Source organism: Mesoplodon bidens (genome assembly GCF_964165515.1).
Source record: "Mesoplodon bidens genome assembly, chromosome: 17".
NCBI lineage: Eukaryota > Metazoa > Chordata > Mammalia > Artiodactyla > Ziphiidae > Mesoplodon > Mesoplodon bidens.
The window spans coordinates 407907-427064 of record NC_138174.1 but is presented as its reverse complement, the minus strand read 5'-3'; the positions used below and the strand labels follow the sequence as shown (position 1 = coordinate 427064).

Genomic DNA, 19158 nt, shown 5'->3' with positions numbered 1-19158 from the left:
CGTGTCCCCTGCATCGGCAGGCGGACTCTCAACCACTGCGCCACCAGGGAAGCCCCTGTACTTCATATTTTTATCTTTCCTGTCTTTGTTTTTTAATTTTTTGGCCACACCATGCGGCATGTGGGATCTTAGTTCCTTGACCAGGTATTGAACCCACACCCCCTGCAGTGGAGGTGCAGAGTCTAAACCACTGGACCGCCAGGGAAGTTCCTCTTTCCTGCTTAAAACCTTAAAATTAACTAGATAGATCAACTAGATCTTATGAAAATTTCAGAATATGTCAGAAAAATCAAAACTGGTAAGAATCCATCCAAAAAGAAACATATTTAAAGTCATATTCAATAATGAGAAAATTTACTCAACTAAAAACTACCTTATATCAACAAGAGAGCATTCCAAAGATAATCTTCCCATGGTCTTTAGGTTTTCTTGAAGTTTTCTTAAACAGTCAATATTCACTATTAGTTCAACACCCACATCATACAGCAAGACCTATGAAAACAATAACTTTAAGTCTATGGAAAGACAGTGCTTAAAAATTTTTTTTTTGCAAACTGAAAAGCATAATAAAAATTGGATGAAAATACAAAATGCATTCACTTTCATGATTATATTTTTAATGCTGCATTTACCTCCACCAATGTGTCTGTAACCATTCTGATGATCTGGCCCCTTTGCCACTGATTTTCATCTTGGATCTTAACAGCACAGTGCATACCGTTCTTCCATTTAACAGGTTCCCATTTTGAGTTTTCATAAGCAGTGACCATCTTTTCTCCTAAACTATGTAAAGAAAAAAAATTTTAACTCTCGAAACCTTTTCTTGTAACGTACAACTCCCTGACTCCCTGTCTTCTCCTGTCCTCCCTCCCGCATTCTATTCCAAACAAACTGGCTACCTTGCTCTTCCGTGGACACCCAAGCACATTTCCACTGCAGGGTCTACAACTACTTCTTCCCTCTGCCTGACGTGAGCTTCTCCCAGGCATCTTCATGGCTCCCTCCCTCCCTGCCTTCAGGGTCCATTTCAAGTGTCACTGATTCCGTGGGGTCTTCCTCCCCCACCGCTTGAACTTTCTCGTCTTCATCATCATCTGCTGCACTGAATACTTTGTTCACTGTCACTCCCTCTACTAGAATTTAAGCTCCATGACAGCACAAGCTTGTCCATGTTTTTACCACTGTATCCCCAACACCTATAATACTGGCTGTCAAATAATAGGCACTCAGTAAGTACTTGTGGAATTTACAAACCCCAACACAGTGAAAATAACCAGTAAAAATACTATTTGTATACTTTTAACTGGTTTTTTAGTGAATATTTAGCTGAAATAATTTTGTACTTTTAAAATTCTGCATTTATGACTTCTAGATCTTTGAAACAAAATACAGAAAAAAGAATAAAGCTACATGCACAATGTTTTCTTTGAATGTTATACCTATGAAGTAAGTCTCCTGCTAATAACCACTGAACATAAATCTTCTCAGGAGACACTACATTGCAGATGTACACAGGCAGTTCCTTGTAATAAAGTGACTGCAGATCCTCATTAGGTAGAGATTTTGCAAATACAGGATTTAAGTAGTTTACTTCATTTGAAATAATTTCTTCTGGAGAAGGATCCCATATTTCAGTATGCTTTTTGGAATTATCTTTGAGGGTATATCTGGAAAATAACAAAACCCATTAGCAAAAAGAGTAGTTTGCAAAATATTTATATTTGTATTTGCTTAGATCTAGAGATGAGTAATTTTTAGATACGACTCACTGCTTTGCAGTTTTGATACTAACAGAAATTTTAGTCTTTTGCGGAGCACAGGCTCCAGACGCACAGGCTCAGCGGCCATGGCTCATGGGCCCAGTCGCTCCGCAGCATATGGGATCTTCCCAGACCGGGGCACGAACCCGTGTCCCCTGCATCGGCAGGCGGACTCTCAACCACTGCGCCACCAGGGAAGCCCCAGTCTTTTTTAAAAAAGAGTTCTTGATGATTAACAAAGGACAAAGAGGAAAAAAAAATGTAAAAGCCAAACTTTCTATTTTAAAAACAGTTTAAAATACCAAGTGTGCTCATAATTACACAATATCCCACTGATATTTTGTACTCACTAAGGAATAGAATTATTCAGTGGGTTTTTTTTGGTAACTTGAATATTTCTCCTTGACTAAAAAGTATCAGTCCGTTAGAGAATATAAGTGGAAAACAACTGCTATTTTAAAATATCTTAATAAGCAAAATTATCGAAGTGTTTAGAATGTTTAATGAATCAGATTAGCTCAGATTCTAATCACAAATAATTAATGTCAAAATTTCTTTAAAGGAAAAAACTTAAGTTCTCTCACAATAAGCTTGAGATTTCGCTAACCAAAGAGACCAGCAATTTTTCCTTCTAAATCGAATGGACAGTTTTCAGTCCTTACTCAACATCAACTCTGAGCCTAAACTAGCTACTCTTTCCTTCTTGAAATGTTCTCTTTCTTTGGTTCCCGGTTTTTCTTCAGTTTCAGGTTCCCGGTCTATTTCTTTTTTTTTTTTTTTTAACTTCTCTCTCCTGTAAGTGATAATGCTCAGACTTGCATCTTCACCTAGGAAGACTGGGAAGATTGATGAAAGTGATGGACTCATTTATTATGTGTATGTTAACTCGCCATCTGAATCACCTAACCAGGTCTCTCTTCCATGCTCCAGACCCAGGTACTCATTTCTTTCATTCAACTAATGTTTCCTGGGTACCTACTCTGAGCCAAGAATGCTAGATTGCCCAGAGATATGGCAGTGGACAAAATAAGCAGGCTTCCTGTCCTCCTGGAGCTTATGCTATTGTGATACTGAGAGATCACATAATTACACAAAAAATAAATTATACAGAACAAGGGCATAGGCCAACGAAATCTAACCCAGTCTGTGAGTTGGAGAAGGTTTCTCTTGATTAAATGACATTTCAATTGAGATTTTAAAAGGACAAGCAGAAGTTAGTGAGGCATTCCAGAAACCAAAAGAAAACATGTAGCTTTGACACAGTAAAGCAGTAGGACATGGCATGAACGTTAAGGTAGACAGGGGCGAGAATATTTGGGAAACATTACGTTTTATTTTATAAAGGATGATGTGCGTATATGATATAGTTGAGCCCAACAGACTAGACTGTGGGACTTCACATTTCTTTTCTTCTTATGCCTCAGGTGCTCAGGGCACACACTGATCAAGGGAAGCTCATGTTCTACTTTGAGGACAGGCAATAGATACTATGAAAACAGTGGGACTGGTTGCAGTCCTCAGGAATTGGCAAGCCAGGTGTAGAAGGGCAAGGAGACTGGCTGGGCTGCCAGAGCAGCAGAGGTGGTTTATGAAAACTGGTACCTTGGGAGGGGCAAAGCAATGTGCTTTGATAAAATTTTCAAAAGTAAATATTGTAACTGCAATTAGTTAAGATCATGGGCTCTTTCCACTCTCACTTTTCCTGTCCTATTTTTTCTCATCTTGGGTGTTGGCCAAGCATTCTGGGTTGGCTAAGGGGAAGCTGAGTTGGAGACACATTTAGTTTGGATTTAGTGGGATACAGTTTTGTGGCTCACGACACATCCTGTGGAGTTACGCTATTGCTAGCCATCTCGGTGCAGCAGTGGGTTCCAGAAATGCTCCCACAACCTTAGTGTCCCACATGAAAACATAAGGTTCAATACAAAGCTAATGCACCACTATGTGTAATGAGTAACTGAGCCACTGTACACCTGTTTTTCTGGCGTAACAGTGCTTCTCTTTCATTCTTAAACATGTCCCAGTTTGGATGAGAAATAGGGTTACCCTGTTAATAAACAAATTAAATCATAAATCAATACATTAATAAATGTCAAATCAAATTGTATTAAAGATTCATTATAATAAAACTTGAAGTGTCTTGAATATTATGTATATATATAATACATGTATAATACATGAAAGAAATAATAGATTCTCCTAAAATTAACTCTGATTTTTAGAAATTTACATGACATTACCAATAACTGAGCTATGGCTCTAAAAAAACTTTAAAAAAATTACCAATAAACAAATTTCGATCAGCCACACTAGAGAAAAGACTGGATTACTTTTCTATTCTCTCCATAGGGATATCACAAAATCTGACATTTCATGTGGTAATCAGTATACAGCTAAAAAAGAAAGTATTTTACAGATGAGTCTGAATTTTCTAACATTTGTGGTATTTGTCAACTTTTGAAAATCTGTAATTCGTTGATTTCTTTTGCCAGCCTACATAAATATTACTTTTTTAAAAAAAATTCTATAGTTATAACTTTGTATTCTTTTTCTCAAAATGGGGTCTCCCAAATGGTACAAACTTCAGGCTGACCCAGGAGACCTGGAGTTGCCCTTGCCGGGCACAAGCCTGAGCACGAAGGGTGAGCAAACATGCCCTCCTCTCCCCTCACCCACCTTCCTTAGCCGCTGCAGCGTCTGCTCCTCACTCTCACCATGCGACCCCTGCGGTCCCACGGCCGAGGGCGTGGCCCACAGCTCCCGACCACTGCACAATGCTTTTGCTGCCTGGAGATTCTCCCTCTGCTTTAACAGCCACAGGACCTCAAGCAATACACCCAGAGCGGGTGCTGCCTTCACTCTCCCCACAAACCTGTGCTCTGTTCTCAGGGAACAGTGTCACCAGTCAATGGTGGTCAGGTCAGTGATCCTGAGTCAACCTCAACTCCCTCCTCTTCCTCACCTACAATGAGCAGCAGGGTCTTGTGATGCTCACCTCCTTTATGTTTCACGATCTAGCCATTTTCCGTCTCCAGGTGCTTTTTGAAAACTTGCCATCAGAGACAGCTTTCTAAAATGCAAATCTCTCAGTCCTCTGTTTAAAATCCTTCAATAGCTCCCCTTTCTTCAAGGGATAAACTGCAAACACATTCAAGTGTTTGAAAAGTACTGTAATTTACTTCTCAGTGACTGAGATTCCTCAATCATCTAGTCTCTGCGTTTCTCCTGCCATACCAGCCACTACTACCTTTTTTTTCTGTCCGTTAGCTGTATGACTGTACTAACAATACATAAACACACATATTTTTCCTGAATGCAGGTCTTCACTCCTGGTTGTATCAAAGAATTCAGCTTAAGTGAGAGCTCCACTGGTGAGCCCTCCAGGATTCCCACAGCACTGTAATTACCCTTTGCACAGCCCTTATCGCACTGAAAGGTCAGACTGACCATCTCCTTTCCTACTACAAACCAACCTTACTCACCACTGAGTACAGCATAACAAGTCAGCCTGTAAATATTTCTCGCTTATATAACTGAACAATAAGAAGGACTATTAGCTAATGGGCTATTTTTTTTAAAAAAAAAAACAAGTTTATTGAGGTGTATCTTAGATGTCAAAAAGTTCACCCATTTCAAGTGTATGACAGTAACTTCACCAAATGGTATAACCACCAGCATCGATCAGTTTTAGAACATTTTCACACATACACCCCCATAAGACCCCCCACGTCCATTTACCCTTAATCCTTGTGCCCACTTCTAGCCCCAGGCAACCCCTAATCTACTTTCTGTATCTACTGGTTTGCCTTTTCTGGACATATCATACAATTAGTAATCTCGTGTTTCTGGCTTCTTTTACCTAGATTAAAATTTCTGAGGTTTAGGGACTTCCCTGGTGGTCCAGTGGTTAAGATTCTGTGCTCCCAATTCCGGGGGGCTGGGTTTGATCCCTAGTCAGGGAACTAGATGCCACATGCCGCAACGGAGACCCATGCTGCAACTAAGACCCGGCACAGCCAAATAAATAAAGAAATATTAAAAAAAAATTTCTGAGGTTTATCCATGAAGTAGATGTGTCAGTTTGTTTCTTTTTATGGCCGAACAATATCCCACTGTAGGAATATACTGTGTTTTGTCTATTCACCAGTCACTGGATATTTAAATTGTTTCCAATTTTTGGCTAGAATATGAATAGTGCTGCTATGAACAACTGCTTGCAAGTTTGTGTATGGACATATGTTTTCATTTCTCCTGGGTAGATACCTAGGAGAGGAATCGCTAAGTTTTATGGTACCTTTGTTTAAATTTTGAGACATCCACAAGCCATTTTCCAAAGAGCTACACACCATTCTACGTCCCCTAGTAATGACAGCTACTCCACATCCTCACCAGCATCTGTAGTTGTTTGTCTTATGTATAACAGCTGTTCTAGTTGGGGAGAAATGGTACCTCATTATGGCTTTAATCTGCATTTCCCTGATGATTAATGACATTGAGCATCTTTCATGTACCGATTAGCCAATTGTGTATCTTCTCTGGTAAATGTCTGTTCATATATTTTATCCATTTTCTTTGGTTGGACTGTCTTCTTATTGAGTTTTAAGAGTTCTAGGAATTCCAGGGCTTCCCTGGTGGCGCAGTGGTTGAGAGTCCACCTGCCGATGCAGGGGACGCGGGTTCGTGCCCCGGTCTGGGAAGATCCCACATGCCACGGAGCGGCTGGGCCCGTGAGCCGTGGCTGCTGGGCCTGCGCATCCAGAGCCTGTGCTCCGCCACAGGAGAGGCCACAAAAGTGAGAGGCCCACGTATCGCAAAAAAAAAAAAAAAAGAGTTCTAGGAATTCCAAAAACAAGTCCTTTATAGGATACGTTCTGCAAGTATTTTCTCCCAGTCTGTTGTCTTTCACTTACTTAATAGTGTCTTTTGAAATGTACATTTTAAATACAATGAGGACAAACTTATCATTTCTTTTCTTTTATGGACTGCGCTTTTGGTGTCTTATTTTAGATATCTTTGCTCAATCCATTGTACTGAAGATTTCCTCCTTTTTTTCTTCTGGAAGTTTACTTTTAGCTCTTAATTTTAAGAGTATAATCCATTTGAGCTAGCCTTTATGTATAGTGTGAGGTAAGAATTATGCAAATGCAAATTAAAACAAATATGAGACTCCACTACACATCTACTAGAGCCACCAGAATCTGGAACACCGACAGCACCAAACGCTGGCAAGGATGTGGAGCAACAGGAACCCTCACTCACTGCTGGTGGGAACGCAAACTGGAACAGCCACTGTGGAAGACAGTTTGGCGGTTTCTTATGAAACTAAACATACTCTTATCATAGGATCCAGCAATTGTGCTACTTGGTATTTACCCAAAGGAGTTGAAAACTTATGTCCCCACAAAAACCTGCACCCAATCTCTACAGCAGCTTTATTCATAACTGCCAAAACTTAGAAGCAACCAAGATGTCCTTCAGTAGGTGAATGGATAAATAAACTGTGGTGCAACTAGACAATGGAATATTATTCAGTACTAAAAAGCAATGAGCTGTCAAGCCAGAAAAAGACACAGAGGAACCTTAAGTGCATATTACTAAGTGAAAGAAGCCAATCTGAGAAGGCTACAGACTATATGATTCCAATGTGGAAAAGACAAAACTACGGAGACAGTAAAAACATCAGTGCTTGCCAGAAGCTAGAGGGGAGGGAAGGATGAATAGGCGCTCACGGAGCTTTAGGACAGTGAAAGTACTCTGTATGATACTATAATGGTGGATGCAAGTCATCATATAGGTTAAAACCCACAGAATACACACTAATATAAACCATGGACTTTGATGATTATGACACGTCAATACAGTCTCACCGATACCAGCGAACACAGCACCTTAGGGGTGAGGACGGTGGGGAGGCTGTGCCCGCGTGGGGCAGAAAGTGTGCGGGAACTCTGTGCCTTCTGCTCCATGTTCTGAACCCAACACTGCTACAGAAAAAAAGCCTATCTAACAAAATAAAAAGGGTGACAGACCTGAATATGAAACATAAAACTATAAAACTCTAGAAGAATACACATGAGAAAACCTTTATGACCTGGGGTTAGGCAAAGATTTCTTACCTAAACACAAGTGCCTGAATTATAGAAGAAAAAAATTGTCAAACTGAACTTCAAAACCAGAACCTTCTGCTTTTTAAAAAAAAATAAATTTATTTGTTTATTTATTTTTGGCTGCGTTGGGTCTCCATTGCTGCATGTGGGCCTTCTCTAGTTGCGGCAAGCGGGGGCTACTCTTTGTTGCGGTGCGCAGGCTCTAGGCATGCGGGCTCAGCAGTTGTGGCGCAAGGGCTCTAGAGCACAGGCTCAGTAGTTGTGGTGCACGGCATTCATTGCTCCGCGGCATGGGGGATCTTCCCAGACTAGGGATCGAACCCGTGTCCCCTGCATTGGCAGGCGGATTCTTAACCACTCACTGCGCCACCAGGGGAAGTCCCCCTTCCGCTCTTTGAAAGACACTTTAGGAAGTCAGATTGGAAGAAAATATTTGCAAAGCACATGCCTAATGAAAGGCTTGTATCTAGAATGTATAAACAACTTTCATATTTCAATAACAATAAGCAACAATGTTTTAAAAGGGCAAAACATCTGAAAAGATACTTAACCGAAGAACAGATACAGACAGCAAATAAGCACATGTTAAGATCCTTAATGTCATTAAGGAAATTAAAATGAAAACCACTATGAAATACCACAATACTCCTATCAGAAGGGCTAATATAAACACAAAATGATAAATTCAAGTGCTGGCAAGAATGGAGACTAGAACTCTCATACACAAACATCTGACAGGTTCTCATAAAATTAGAAATAAACTTACAAGCAGCAATTTCACTCCTAGGTATTTACTCAAGAGAAAAGAAAACATACATATGTCTACACAAACATCTGTATGCAAATTCTATTCATAAAATCTCCCCAAACTGGAAATAGCCCAAATGTCCATCAATTGGTGAACATATAACATTGTGGTGTATCCATACAATGAAATGAGCAGAGCAATAAAAACTACTGATATAAGCAACAACATGATTGAATCTCAAAAGCATTGTGCTAAATGGAAAAGCCAGACACAAAAAGGCAAAATATTATATGACTCCATTTATATGAAGTTGTGGAATAGTCAGAATTATGGAGACAGAAATTAGATCAGTAGCTGCCAAGGACCGGGTGTGGCGGAAGGAGACTGACTACATAAAGGCACAAGAGGGAACTCTGAGGGGTGATGGAAATAGTCTGCATCTTGACTGTGATGATGGTTGCATGACTGTATGTATTTATCAAAACTCATAACTGTACCTAAAAAGGGTGAATTTCTTATTGTATATGTTATATATCTCAATAACCCTACTTTAAAAAAAAAAAAGAAAACTCAGTCCAATACATTTAAATGTTTCCTCTCCTTTCTTTCCCTCCCTCGCTTAGGACCTACAGTGGAAAAAGGGCAGGCCCTCTCTTCTGCTACTAGTTCCATTCCTCCCTTGTTAGGGTGGAGGTGGGGGGAGAGCCAGACCACATGCTGAGCACGTCACTGCAGGCCTCTGCTGAGTGTCATGTCACTGCTTCTCTGGCTTACCCTGGCAGGCATCATGTGTGGGTGTTATCAAATATTGGCTTTCTTAATGGCTGTGCGAGGGAGTTCTTCAGAAGACCCCTCAGGGGCCAACCCCACTGTACAAGTCACTATTGTGGAAGAACTGCCGTGTCTTGACTTCACACCCTCCCACCCTCCCTAGCACCACTCTGCTCTTCTGATTCTGGGGTCGCCTCAACCACTGGCCTGGCCTGGGTATTAGCACAATGGCTCAAGCCTGGGTCTCTTTGAAAGTATCTACCTGAACCCAGAAAAAACCCACATGTCTCCAGGTGAGAACATGGGCTTCTCTGCTACGATGCTCACGCTCGAGCCTGCCGTTTCTCTTCCTGATCCTCTTCACAAAGGTTCAGGAGGCACCTAAGCAGACATCCCACCTAGAATAAGATGCCAGTCTCCTTTTCTTAGAAGCACCCTCCATCTCCAGGAGCCATTCTTGTTGTTGTAGAATCCCTTATAGATGAAGGAAAAAGCCACTCTATTCCTAATAGACTAAGGACTCCAATTATTTTTCCTTCTCTTTTTACTGACCCATTAACAGGGAAAAGCTCCCAAGTCTATAGCCTAAGCAGACAATCAATGGGGAATGATATGCCAGTTTCCCTTCTTGTGAAGTGTTACATATGAAGTAAAAATAAAAGTTTACAGGTCCACTTACCCTACTTCATAAGATGCTAGGCCCTCTTTGACTAGCTGGTCATTAATACTGGTAGGAGTCATTCCAGGAGCACCAAGAAAATCGAAAAGCTCAACTAAGAGCACACTGTCTTCCAGAATTTCTGTAAAACCATTAAGACTAGTTTGGAGAAAGAAAGAAATATGTCCCAAAATATACTAAAGAGCAATTTTTAAAAACCTGAGAACTTAATTTCCTTCATTTTGCATCCATGAGGTTTCCTGCTCAGTAATGTCAGTCTCTCTCTAGGGGTAAAAGTAGCATTTTTCACACATAAAAGAACTGCCAATGTTAATAAAATTTTCATTTTAGGTTATTGTGTACTGTTCCATAATGAACCAAAAGCAGCTTAAAGCTTTTAGATTCAGAAAAAACATAGTGACATATACTTATTGAAGCAGCATTCTGTTGTGTTTTTAAACTGTTTTATTGGATTCTGCCAAATTCCAGAGGACAAAAGAAATGAATCAAAGTTAATTCAGGCCAGTGCTTATTTGCGAAGTTTTACAGCTTTTATCAGAATGGCACCAAAAAACAACAACAAAAAAACAGCACAAAGTTTAAAACAACAAAAACTCAACCCAGAGCATTAAGTGGAATTTTTCCCCGTCCTTCTGTTTTTAGGACAAACCATTAGGTCTATTTCTTAATCTAAACTGGGAGTTAGCTGAGGGTAAAGTTACACCTCATGTGCCTGTTTACTTATTTATAGTACATAGCATAGAGAACCTGCTCAATATGCATTTGAATAAACGACAGAGAAATTTCTTTAGGAAACACACAGTTCTATGCACTGAGATCGGTTTATGCCTATACTTCTATACAATAGTAGCTGGCAGGTGCTAAGAGAATGATGATTCCAAATAAAAAGATAAGTCATTACCAGCAGTAACATCCTATGTTACCTAGTTATAAGAATACATGTTAGAAAGCTTTTTTTCAAGAGCTTAAAAATCATTCCTCACTACTTTTTTTTTTTTTTTTTTTTTTTTTTTTTTTGCGGTATGTGGGCCTCTCATTGTTGTGGCCTCTCCCGTTGCGAAGCACAGGCTCCGGACGCGCAGGCTCAGCAGCCATGGCTCACGGGCCCAGCCGCTCCGCGGCATGTGGGATCTTCCCAGACCGGGGCACGAACCCGTGTCCCCTGCATCGGCAGGCGGACTCTCAACCACTGCGCCACCAGGGAAGCCCCCTCACTACTTTTTTAACGGACCAGATAAATTATCTAAACACAAAAAGCTAAGCAACTCTGAGCCTCGGTAAACTCTCATCTCCTCACTTCCACCTTTTGTGTTCCCTTTAGAGCTTTGAGTTCACACTGCCCATGCACAGGTTCTTCATTCCACAGGGCCAGCTGCCCACGGTGCTGTACCTTCACCATCTTCCCTGCTCTGCTCCCAATTAAAATTCAAATGTCTCTTGCTTTGTAAGGTAACAATGTATACTAATCTCATCACTGTGCAGGTTAATGGGGAAAGATGTTTTAGGTTGGTGGGGCCTTTTGGCATTCCTTAAATCAAAGTATCTAGGTTAAGATACACTACAACTTGTGTTTAGATATTATTGGTATATCAAGTAATTGAGAATGAAAAAGGGGGAGTCAAGAGAGAAACCCAGGAGTCTCGTCTTCATGGGTTAACCTTGGGAGGAGACGTTAAAGGGAGAGCTAAAAACCAACAGAGTAAAATGCCAAAAGGAAAGCTGAGAAGCAGAATTAAAGCACATTAAATAAAGTCAGCTCAAAATCAGTGGAGATTACTCAAGATTAAGAGGCCCTTAATTTACTGTTTATATCAGAGAATCCAGACATAAAAATTCTATAGACTAAGGGTACAATTTCTATCATTATATTCCTCTTCAACAGAACTACGTCAGAACAATGTCTTATGTTAAAGTGAAAAAATTAACACAAATATGCAATCATTTCTAGGTTATGTGGCCTTGAGCAATTGATCTTTAAGCTTCAATTCCCTCGTAAAACAGGCTAATAATCTCATGATATTTTGGGTTTACTAGATGGGAGTATGATGAAAATAAAAAAAATGGATACCGTAAAAAGTACCTTTTGAAGTCCCTTAAGTCAACCCTAAGTAAACATGCTCGTGTGTATCCTGCACTAGTACTTGTTAAGACCAACACAGGCACGTTGGTCACAGCTTTGGAAAAGATCAAAATCCCAGATAATAACAGCTTTCAAATCCCCCATCCAACTCCCTTGGGGCCAGATGTGTCAGAATTCTTCAACTTGAGAAAAGCTATACAGAACATCTCTTGCTTATTTTGTGACACCCACAGCAATTCTGAGGCAGCAGCTCAGAAGCGAACGTGACTACCCTGAAGTGGAATCTATCTCACTGTAAAGGAGATCAATACAACATATAGTATTGTATCGTCATGTAAGTTCAGACCAGATTTTGCCATTAAACTTGCTGGGTTACCAAACTGTGGGCTAGCGCTCAGCCTGTGTATCTCAGACCCAAACTGTTCCAAAAGAGAAGCAACTTTTTTTCAAAATATGCCGAGAGCCTATACTTAAATTCCCTCAAGTAGAATGAAACAAAAACAAAAAAAACTATTTACCAGTTATGTCCCATCTCCCCTTGCTTTCCTGCAAATTATACCTTAGCATCCATCACTCCAAGATGAGGGACGGAGACCCAGGACAAAAGCAAAGAGAAACAAGAGAAGCTAACTCCTGGCTTTAGGGCTTTCAAAGGGCCGTGCTGAGGGTGACTTGATCTTCAATGGAAATGTTTGCCTCATGTACTAATAATTTTAGGCTCTAGAGCCTGCAGAAGATATTATTCCATTGTCCCCAGTTCTCAATAAATGTTCTCTCTCACTACTCATACTGATGACACATTGAATTTATTATAAGATCTGACAAATGTTATATCATAATGTTAGTCTTATTTAAAATTATGATCATATAGCAACAAATAAAAATGGAAATAGCTTACTAATGACTGAACATGTCATAAACTTATCTTGAGTCTTTTCTTGAAATTTTTCTTTAGCTTTTTTTGACCACTGCAGTGTCCCTTTACATGGTTCAATATAGGCCAGCTTACATTTAATTGCCTGTGTCAAACAAAATTGCACCATTAAGAAAGTAAACTTAATTTACAGTTATTTTAGAATTAAAATAAAGTGTTAAATGTGTACAAAACTAAACTTTGCATTTGAATTTAATACATATTTAGAAAACAAATAAAATGCCCAAAGATGTCTCTAACAGTACTTTTATAAATACAAACAGTTGGAATCAACAGAGTATGGGATCAAGAGGTACAAGCTATTATGTATAAAATAAGCTACAAGGATATATTATACAGCACAGGGAATACGGTCAATATTTTACAATAACTATAAATGGAGTATAACTTTAAAAAATCATGAATCACTATATTGTACACTTGCAACTTATATACTGTACATCAATTAAAAAAATAAAATCTGCAATAACCTATTAAAAAAATCCAAACCAAAAATGAAAAAAACAACAAAAAAACAGAGTATTTTGTTGAGTGAATTATTGTATACTCAGACACTGGAATAATAAGCATCCACTGAAAGAATTATGATACATTGTTAAATGAAAAATCAGGTTATAGGACTATATATAGTCTAATCCCATAATTCTTAAAAACACAGAAGATGTATCTTAGAAGTATATATATCAAAAATATTGAATAATTCTGAGTGATTCCCCCCTCATTTTACTCATCTGTATTTTCAAATTTTTCCTGTATCATTTTACCCATTTTTAAATGAAAAATACTGCTTAATAACAATTCAAATACTAGGAGTATATGAATTAGGAAATAAACCTCCTTAAACTTATCTCTGGGGAGCAGGAGTCCAAGAGAAGGATAAGTTTTTTATTGATACTTATTCTTCCAGACTTCTCTCTTTCTCTGGCACACATTATATATACTTAAACATAAATGGGATCACAGTAAAATCATTTCTGTAATCAGTTTTTTTCACATAATATATCATATTCTTACTACCTTATACAGATATTTCAAAAAAACACTAAAAGCTGCAGACCAGTACGTACTTATAAAAACACAAATATATACACGTTTATAATTAATGCTTATTTGCTAAGATACATATTATTTTTTAAACAGTAACTATAGCGACTCTTTTCTATAGCCCATGAATCAGAAATTATTTACAGAAAAAGTTAAAAGAACATTTCTAAGGTGAAAATAACTTCTAAAAATACTTTTATATTTGTGCTAATATTCTAACCCTATGATTTATAATAAGTAGATTACCTTCTCTGCAGGATTCAGAAACTCATCCTTTATTTTACGCATTTCTTTAAGTGTTATTTTTGCTGTATTGCCAAAATCCACATATTTAACTTCAACTTCACGATGTCCAGGCAATCCTTCAAAAATTATGAAATTGGAAATCACAAACTTGGAAAAAAAAGAATTATCTAGCAAAATTTAGACTGATCTACGATCAACTAGATTTGAACACTTTTATGTTCAACATACAAACAATATTTTTTAAATGTAAAAAATATTTCTAATATGTGAACTTCACAAAATCAACCATAATGCATAACTGTTCAGACTCGGTGAATGAGAAACCAACAATTTAAAGATATCTAAAGGACAAACAAAATCAGGATTATAAAATAGCCATCATATGCTAGGTGTTATGGCCTAAAAGTTAAGAATTAGGTTTGGAGTTACACACTTAAATGACATGTGACTCTGAGAAAGCTAATTAATATCTCTAAGATACTACCCTGAGCAAGTTACTTTTTCTCTGTAGGCCTCATTATTTCACCTGTAAAGTGGGTGTACCAATAGAATCAAATCTTATTAAGACTCTTTTTGAGGACTCACCTATTTAAAATACTCTGCAAAGAACCAAGCACAAAATAAGCACTTAATGTTTGTTAGTCAACATAGGTAATCAAACAAGGCAAAAGACTTAATGATCAAGACACAGGTTCATTCGTATAATATCTAATTGTGAAATTTTAAAAAATTATCTGGGGATATCGTGAAAAATGAGCAGGAAGAGACCTCTATGTGAAACTAGTTTTCGTATTTTAAAGGATACCAAAGAAACCTCTGGAAGGTTTGAACACATCGAAGTTTGAATAAAGATCTATCATAAAGTGACCTTTGTGTAAATACTCAGAATATGAAATACGACTGACTTTAGTCCCCTAAGCACACGTATGTACAATGCTACAAAACTTGTTTCCATTACTTTCAAATTTAAAAACTAATACAGGGCTTCCTTGGTGGCGCAGTGGTTGAGAGTCCGCCTGCCGATGCAGGGGACACGGGTTCGTGCCCCAGTCCGGGAAGATCCCACATGCCACGGAGCGGCTGGGCCCATGAGCCATGGCCGCTGAGCCTGCGCATCCAGAGCCTGTGCTCCGCAACGGGAGAGGCCACAACAGTGAGAGGCCCGAGTACCGCAAAAAAAAAAAAAAAAAAAAAAAAAAAAAAAAAAACTAATACAGTACATATAATTTCAAAATGGAAAAAGTTTGGGCATTCTCTGGCCCTTGTGAGAAGTGAAAGCAGATGGAACAACACTGGCACCGCTCAAGATGGCACTCAAGCAGCTCAGGTACCTGAGAAGACGTGTGTACTCTAAGAGTAAGGTAAAGAGGTGAGGGGACATTGCCCTGTTTCCACTGGAATCCTCATGCAAGAAAGATAATCTCAAGTGTAACGACACCATTAGATTCTTACCATTCCTCAAGTCTCTGAATGCAGATGCGGTTTTAAACAAAAACAAACAAATGGATATGGGATGGGACTTAAAGAACAGTTTTCCCCAAATTATCAATCATGTGTGAGTAGAATCAGGAGACATGGAAGGTCTCAAAATTTCCCTTCCATTTATTCTCTCTGATGAAAATGCTCTACCAAAATATGGGAGTAAACCAAAAAGGTAAATGGGATCCAGAAAACAAGCAATCCAATTTAGGAAAACAAGTGAAATAAACTCCCAGAATAACAAGCCTAGGGGACAAGCAGTCTAATTGGAGCAGATAATAGGATGTTTTCACTGTTATGGAAAAAAAAAAAATCAAACCAGCATTATCTGAAAAGTCTAATCATGTGGAAAATTGTTTTAAACTATTCGGAAAATGTAGCCATAGATTACTGGGTTGGCCAAAAAGTTCTTTCGGTTTTTAAAGTAAAAATAAAAGACACATTTTTCATTTTCACCAAGCACTTCATTGAACAACATAACATATTCACCCTTGTTGTTCCACTACCTTCTGCCATTTTTCAGGCAACTTCATAATTTGATCTTCTCAAAACTTTTTATCTTTTTGAGCAAAGAACTGTTCCAGGTGCCTTTTACAGTCTTCCAGGAGATGGAAATTTTTTCCATTAAGAGAATTTTGTGAAGACCGAAATAAATGGAAATCCGAAGGTGCAATGTCTGGTGAATACAGCGGATGAATCAGAACTTCCCAGCCAAGCTGTAACCGTTTTTGCCTGGTCATCAAAGAAACATGCGGTCTTGTATTATCCTGATGGAAGATTATGTGTTTTCTGTTGACTAATTCTGGACGCTTTTCGTCGAGTGCTGCTTTCAGTTGGTCTAATTGGGAGCAGTACTTGTTGGAATTAATCGTTTGGTTTTCCGGAAGGAGCTCATGATAGAGAACTCCCTTCCAATCCCACTATATACGCAACATCACCTTCTTTGGATGAAGACTGGCCTTTGGTGTGGTGGGTGGTGGTTCATTTCGCTTGCCCCACGATCTCTTCTGTTCCACATTACTGTACAGTATCCACTTTTCATCCTCTGTCGCAATTTGTTTTAAAAATGGAATGTTTTTGTTACGTTTCAGTGGAGAATTGCATGCAGAAATACAGTCAAGAAGGTTTTTTTCGCTTAACTTATGTGGAACCCAAACATCAAAGTGATGAACATAACCAAGCTGGTGCAAATGATTTTCAACCCTTGATTTGGATGTTTTGAGTATGTCAGCTACTCAAAAGCATCTCCAGCATGGTATAACGTTGACTGTTCTCAATTAATGTCTCTATTTGATCGTTATCAACTTCAACTGGTCTACCTGACAGTGAAGCATTGTCCAGCGAGAAATCTCCAGCATGAAACTTCGCAAACCACTTTTGACACGTTCTATCAGTCACTGCACCTTCTCCATACACTGCACAAATCTTTTTTTGCGTTTCAGTTGCGTTTTTACCTTTCTTGAAATAATAAAGCATAATATGCTGAAAATGTTGCTTTTTTCTCTTCCATCTTCAAAATTAAAATAGCTACACAAATTTCACCAATTTTGATGTTTTTTTTTAAATGCATGCTGATACGACAGCTGTCACAATACAATCTAACAAAATTGTTTCGAATGAACTTAAAGACAACTAAGTGCTATGAGAGCCATCTTACGGGAAAAACAAATAAACCTTTTGGCCAACCCAATAAAAGAAAATAAAGTGAAAAATTGATGCAACTGTTAACTCAGAATTAAAGTATACTTTATGGAGTAGCACTGAAAATACTTGCATAGAATAAGAATATAACTAAAAATTGTGATATATCGATAACTATGTGGGGGGAGAGAGGGGACAAAAGAGCTACAAGAGATCTAAAATTCATCTAACATAATTAATACCTAAGACCGAAGTACCGACAAAGTACTGCATATTATTTAGAAGAAACAACACAGATAAATGACAAAAAGTATTTGCCTTTTTGGAGGAGAGTGGAGTATGTGTCATTTACCACTATATAACTTTTTAAATAAGGCAAATGTTAGAAAACAAAAAAAAAATGGTGAAGTCCTAGTCAAATCGAATGAAATCTAAGGAGCCAGAGGTTCATCTATCAACACTATTGCTAGCTTTCTAAAGAGCAAAACTGTAAGATCAAATAATATCACTTCCATGATTTAATTTGTACTGACTCAAATGGTATCTATTTTTAAGCATAACACTTCCCTGAGGAAATAGTGTGCAATTTCCTACCAATAACTTTTGCTCGGTACCAAACTCCATCTTCAAATTTAGCTATACAGGCTTGATCTTGAACTGGACAGAGGATTTCCAGATTTTCTGCATCTTCATTTTTATAGAATTCCTTAATTGCCTTTAATAGAAATAAAAAATCCAGGCTCTCTGTCTAAGAAACAGAGTTAAAGCAGGGATCAAAGCACTGTAGTTTCATAGAAACTTAAAATTTAAGTTGCATGTTTACAGGCACTGCTCATAAAATTATGAAATATTAGAATTGAGTTAGATATAAACTGTCATGTAATTTATATCTGAAGTATTTTGTTACAGAAGTAGTATACAAAATTAGCATATATAAACATAACAAAATTTTTTTTAAATCACATTTTTTCCAGATATCTAAAATATATATGCTTCTAGGTATTTCATTTTTTTTTTTTTTTTTTTTGGCTGCACTGTGCAGCTTGCAGGATCTCAGTTGCCCGATCAGAGACTGAACCCAGGCCCACAGCAGTGAAAGCGCTGAGTCCTAATCACTGGACCACCAGGGAACTCCCGCTCCTGGATCTTTTTCTAAGCACACTTTCCATACTTCTGTATGTACCAAAAATGAGACCATACCATACATATAATTCAATAATCTGCATTTTTCTAGCCATTCTCACTTTTTCTGCTTCAGTAAGTGTTCCTACTAGTACTTCCAGACCATATTAGATTTCCCAAACTGACCAAACCCAGTACCCAATCTAAGACTGCATGCTATATTTGGTTATCTCAGTAAGTCTTATAATTTAGTGTAGTGTTCTTTTTAAAATGACCCTGTCTTGCTAAAGACAGTGTGCTATTTTTCTGCAGAATGCCCCATCTCCTGGATTTAAGTGGTTATGTTTTCATCCTGTTATTTATCTTGTTCCTCCATTGACTAGGGCCTATCCCTGGAATTTCTCCCAAACTGAGAGTTATATCTACAAGTTTGATGGATTCAAGCCAAGCCTTTTGGCTAGAATACGTCAAGTTGCAACACATCAAGACACAATATTACTGACTCACTAATGATATGCTAAGATTCACCTACGGAAAGGGCTTGTGA

The 19158-nt window shown here is 38.3% G+C and overlaps 1 protein-coding gene across 1 annotated transcript in view; it reads right to left on the bottom strand.

Annotated features, from left to right (window-relative positions):
• RNF17 (ring finger protein 17) overlaps positions 1-19158 on the bottom strand; it is a gene marked incomplete at its 5' end in the record, with an annotated part of 124006 nt that overhangs the window by 41689 nt on the left and 63159 nt on the right. The window contains 7 exons of the mRNA XM_081214444.1: positions 374-492; positions 633-783; positions 1440-1667; positions 10066-10186; positions 13044-13164; positions 14370-14485; positions 18084-18237. Coding sequence (XP_081070570.1) covers positions 374-492; positions 633-783; positions 1440-1667; positions 10066-10186; positions 13044-13164; positions 14370-14485; positions 18084-18237 — 1010 coding nt within the window. The remainder of the gene's footprint in view (positions 1-373; positions 493-632; positions 784-1439; positions 1668-10065; positions 10187-13043; positions 13165-14369; positions 14486-18083; positions 18238-19158) is intronic.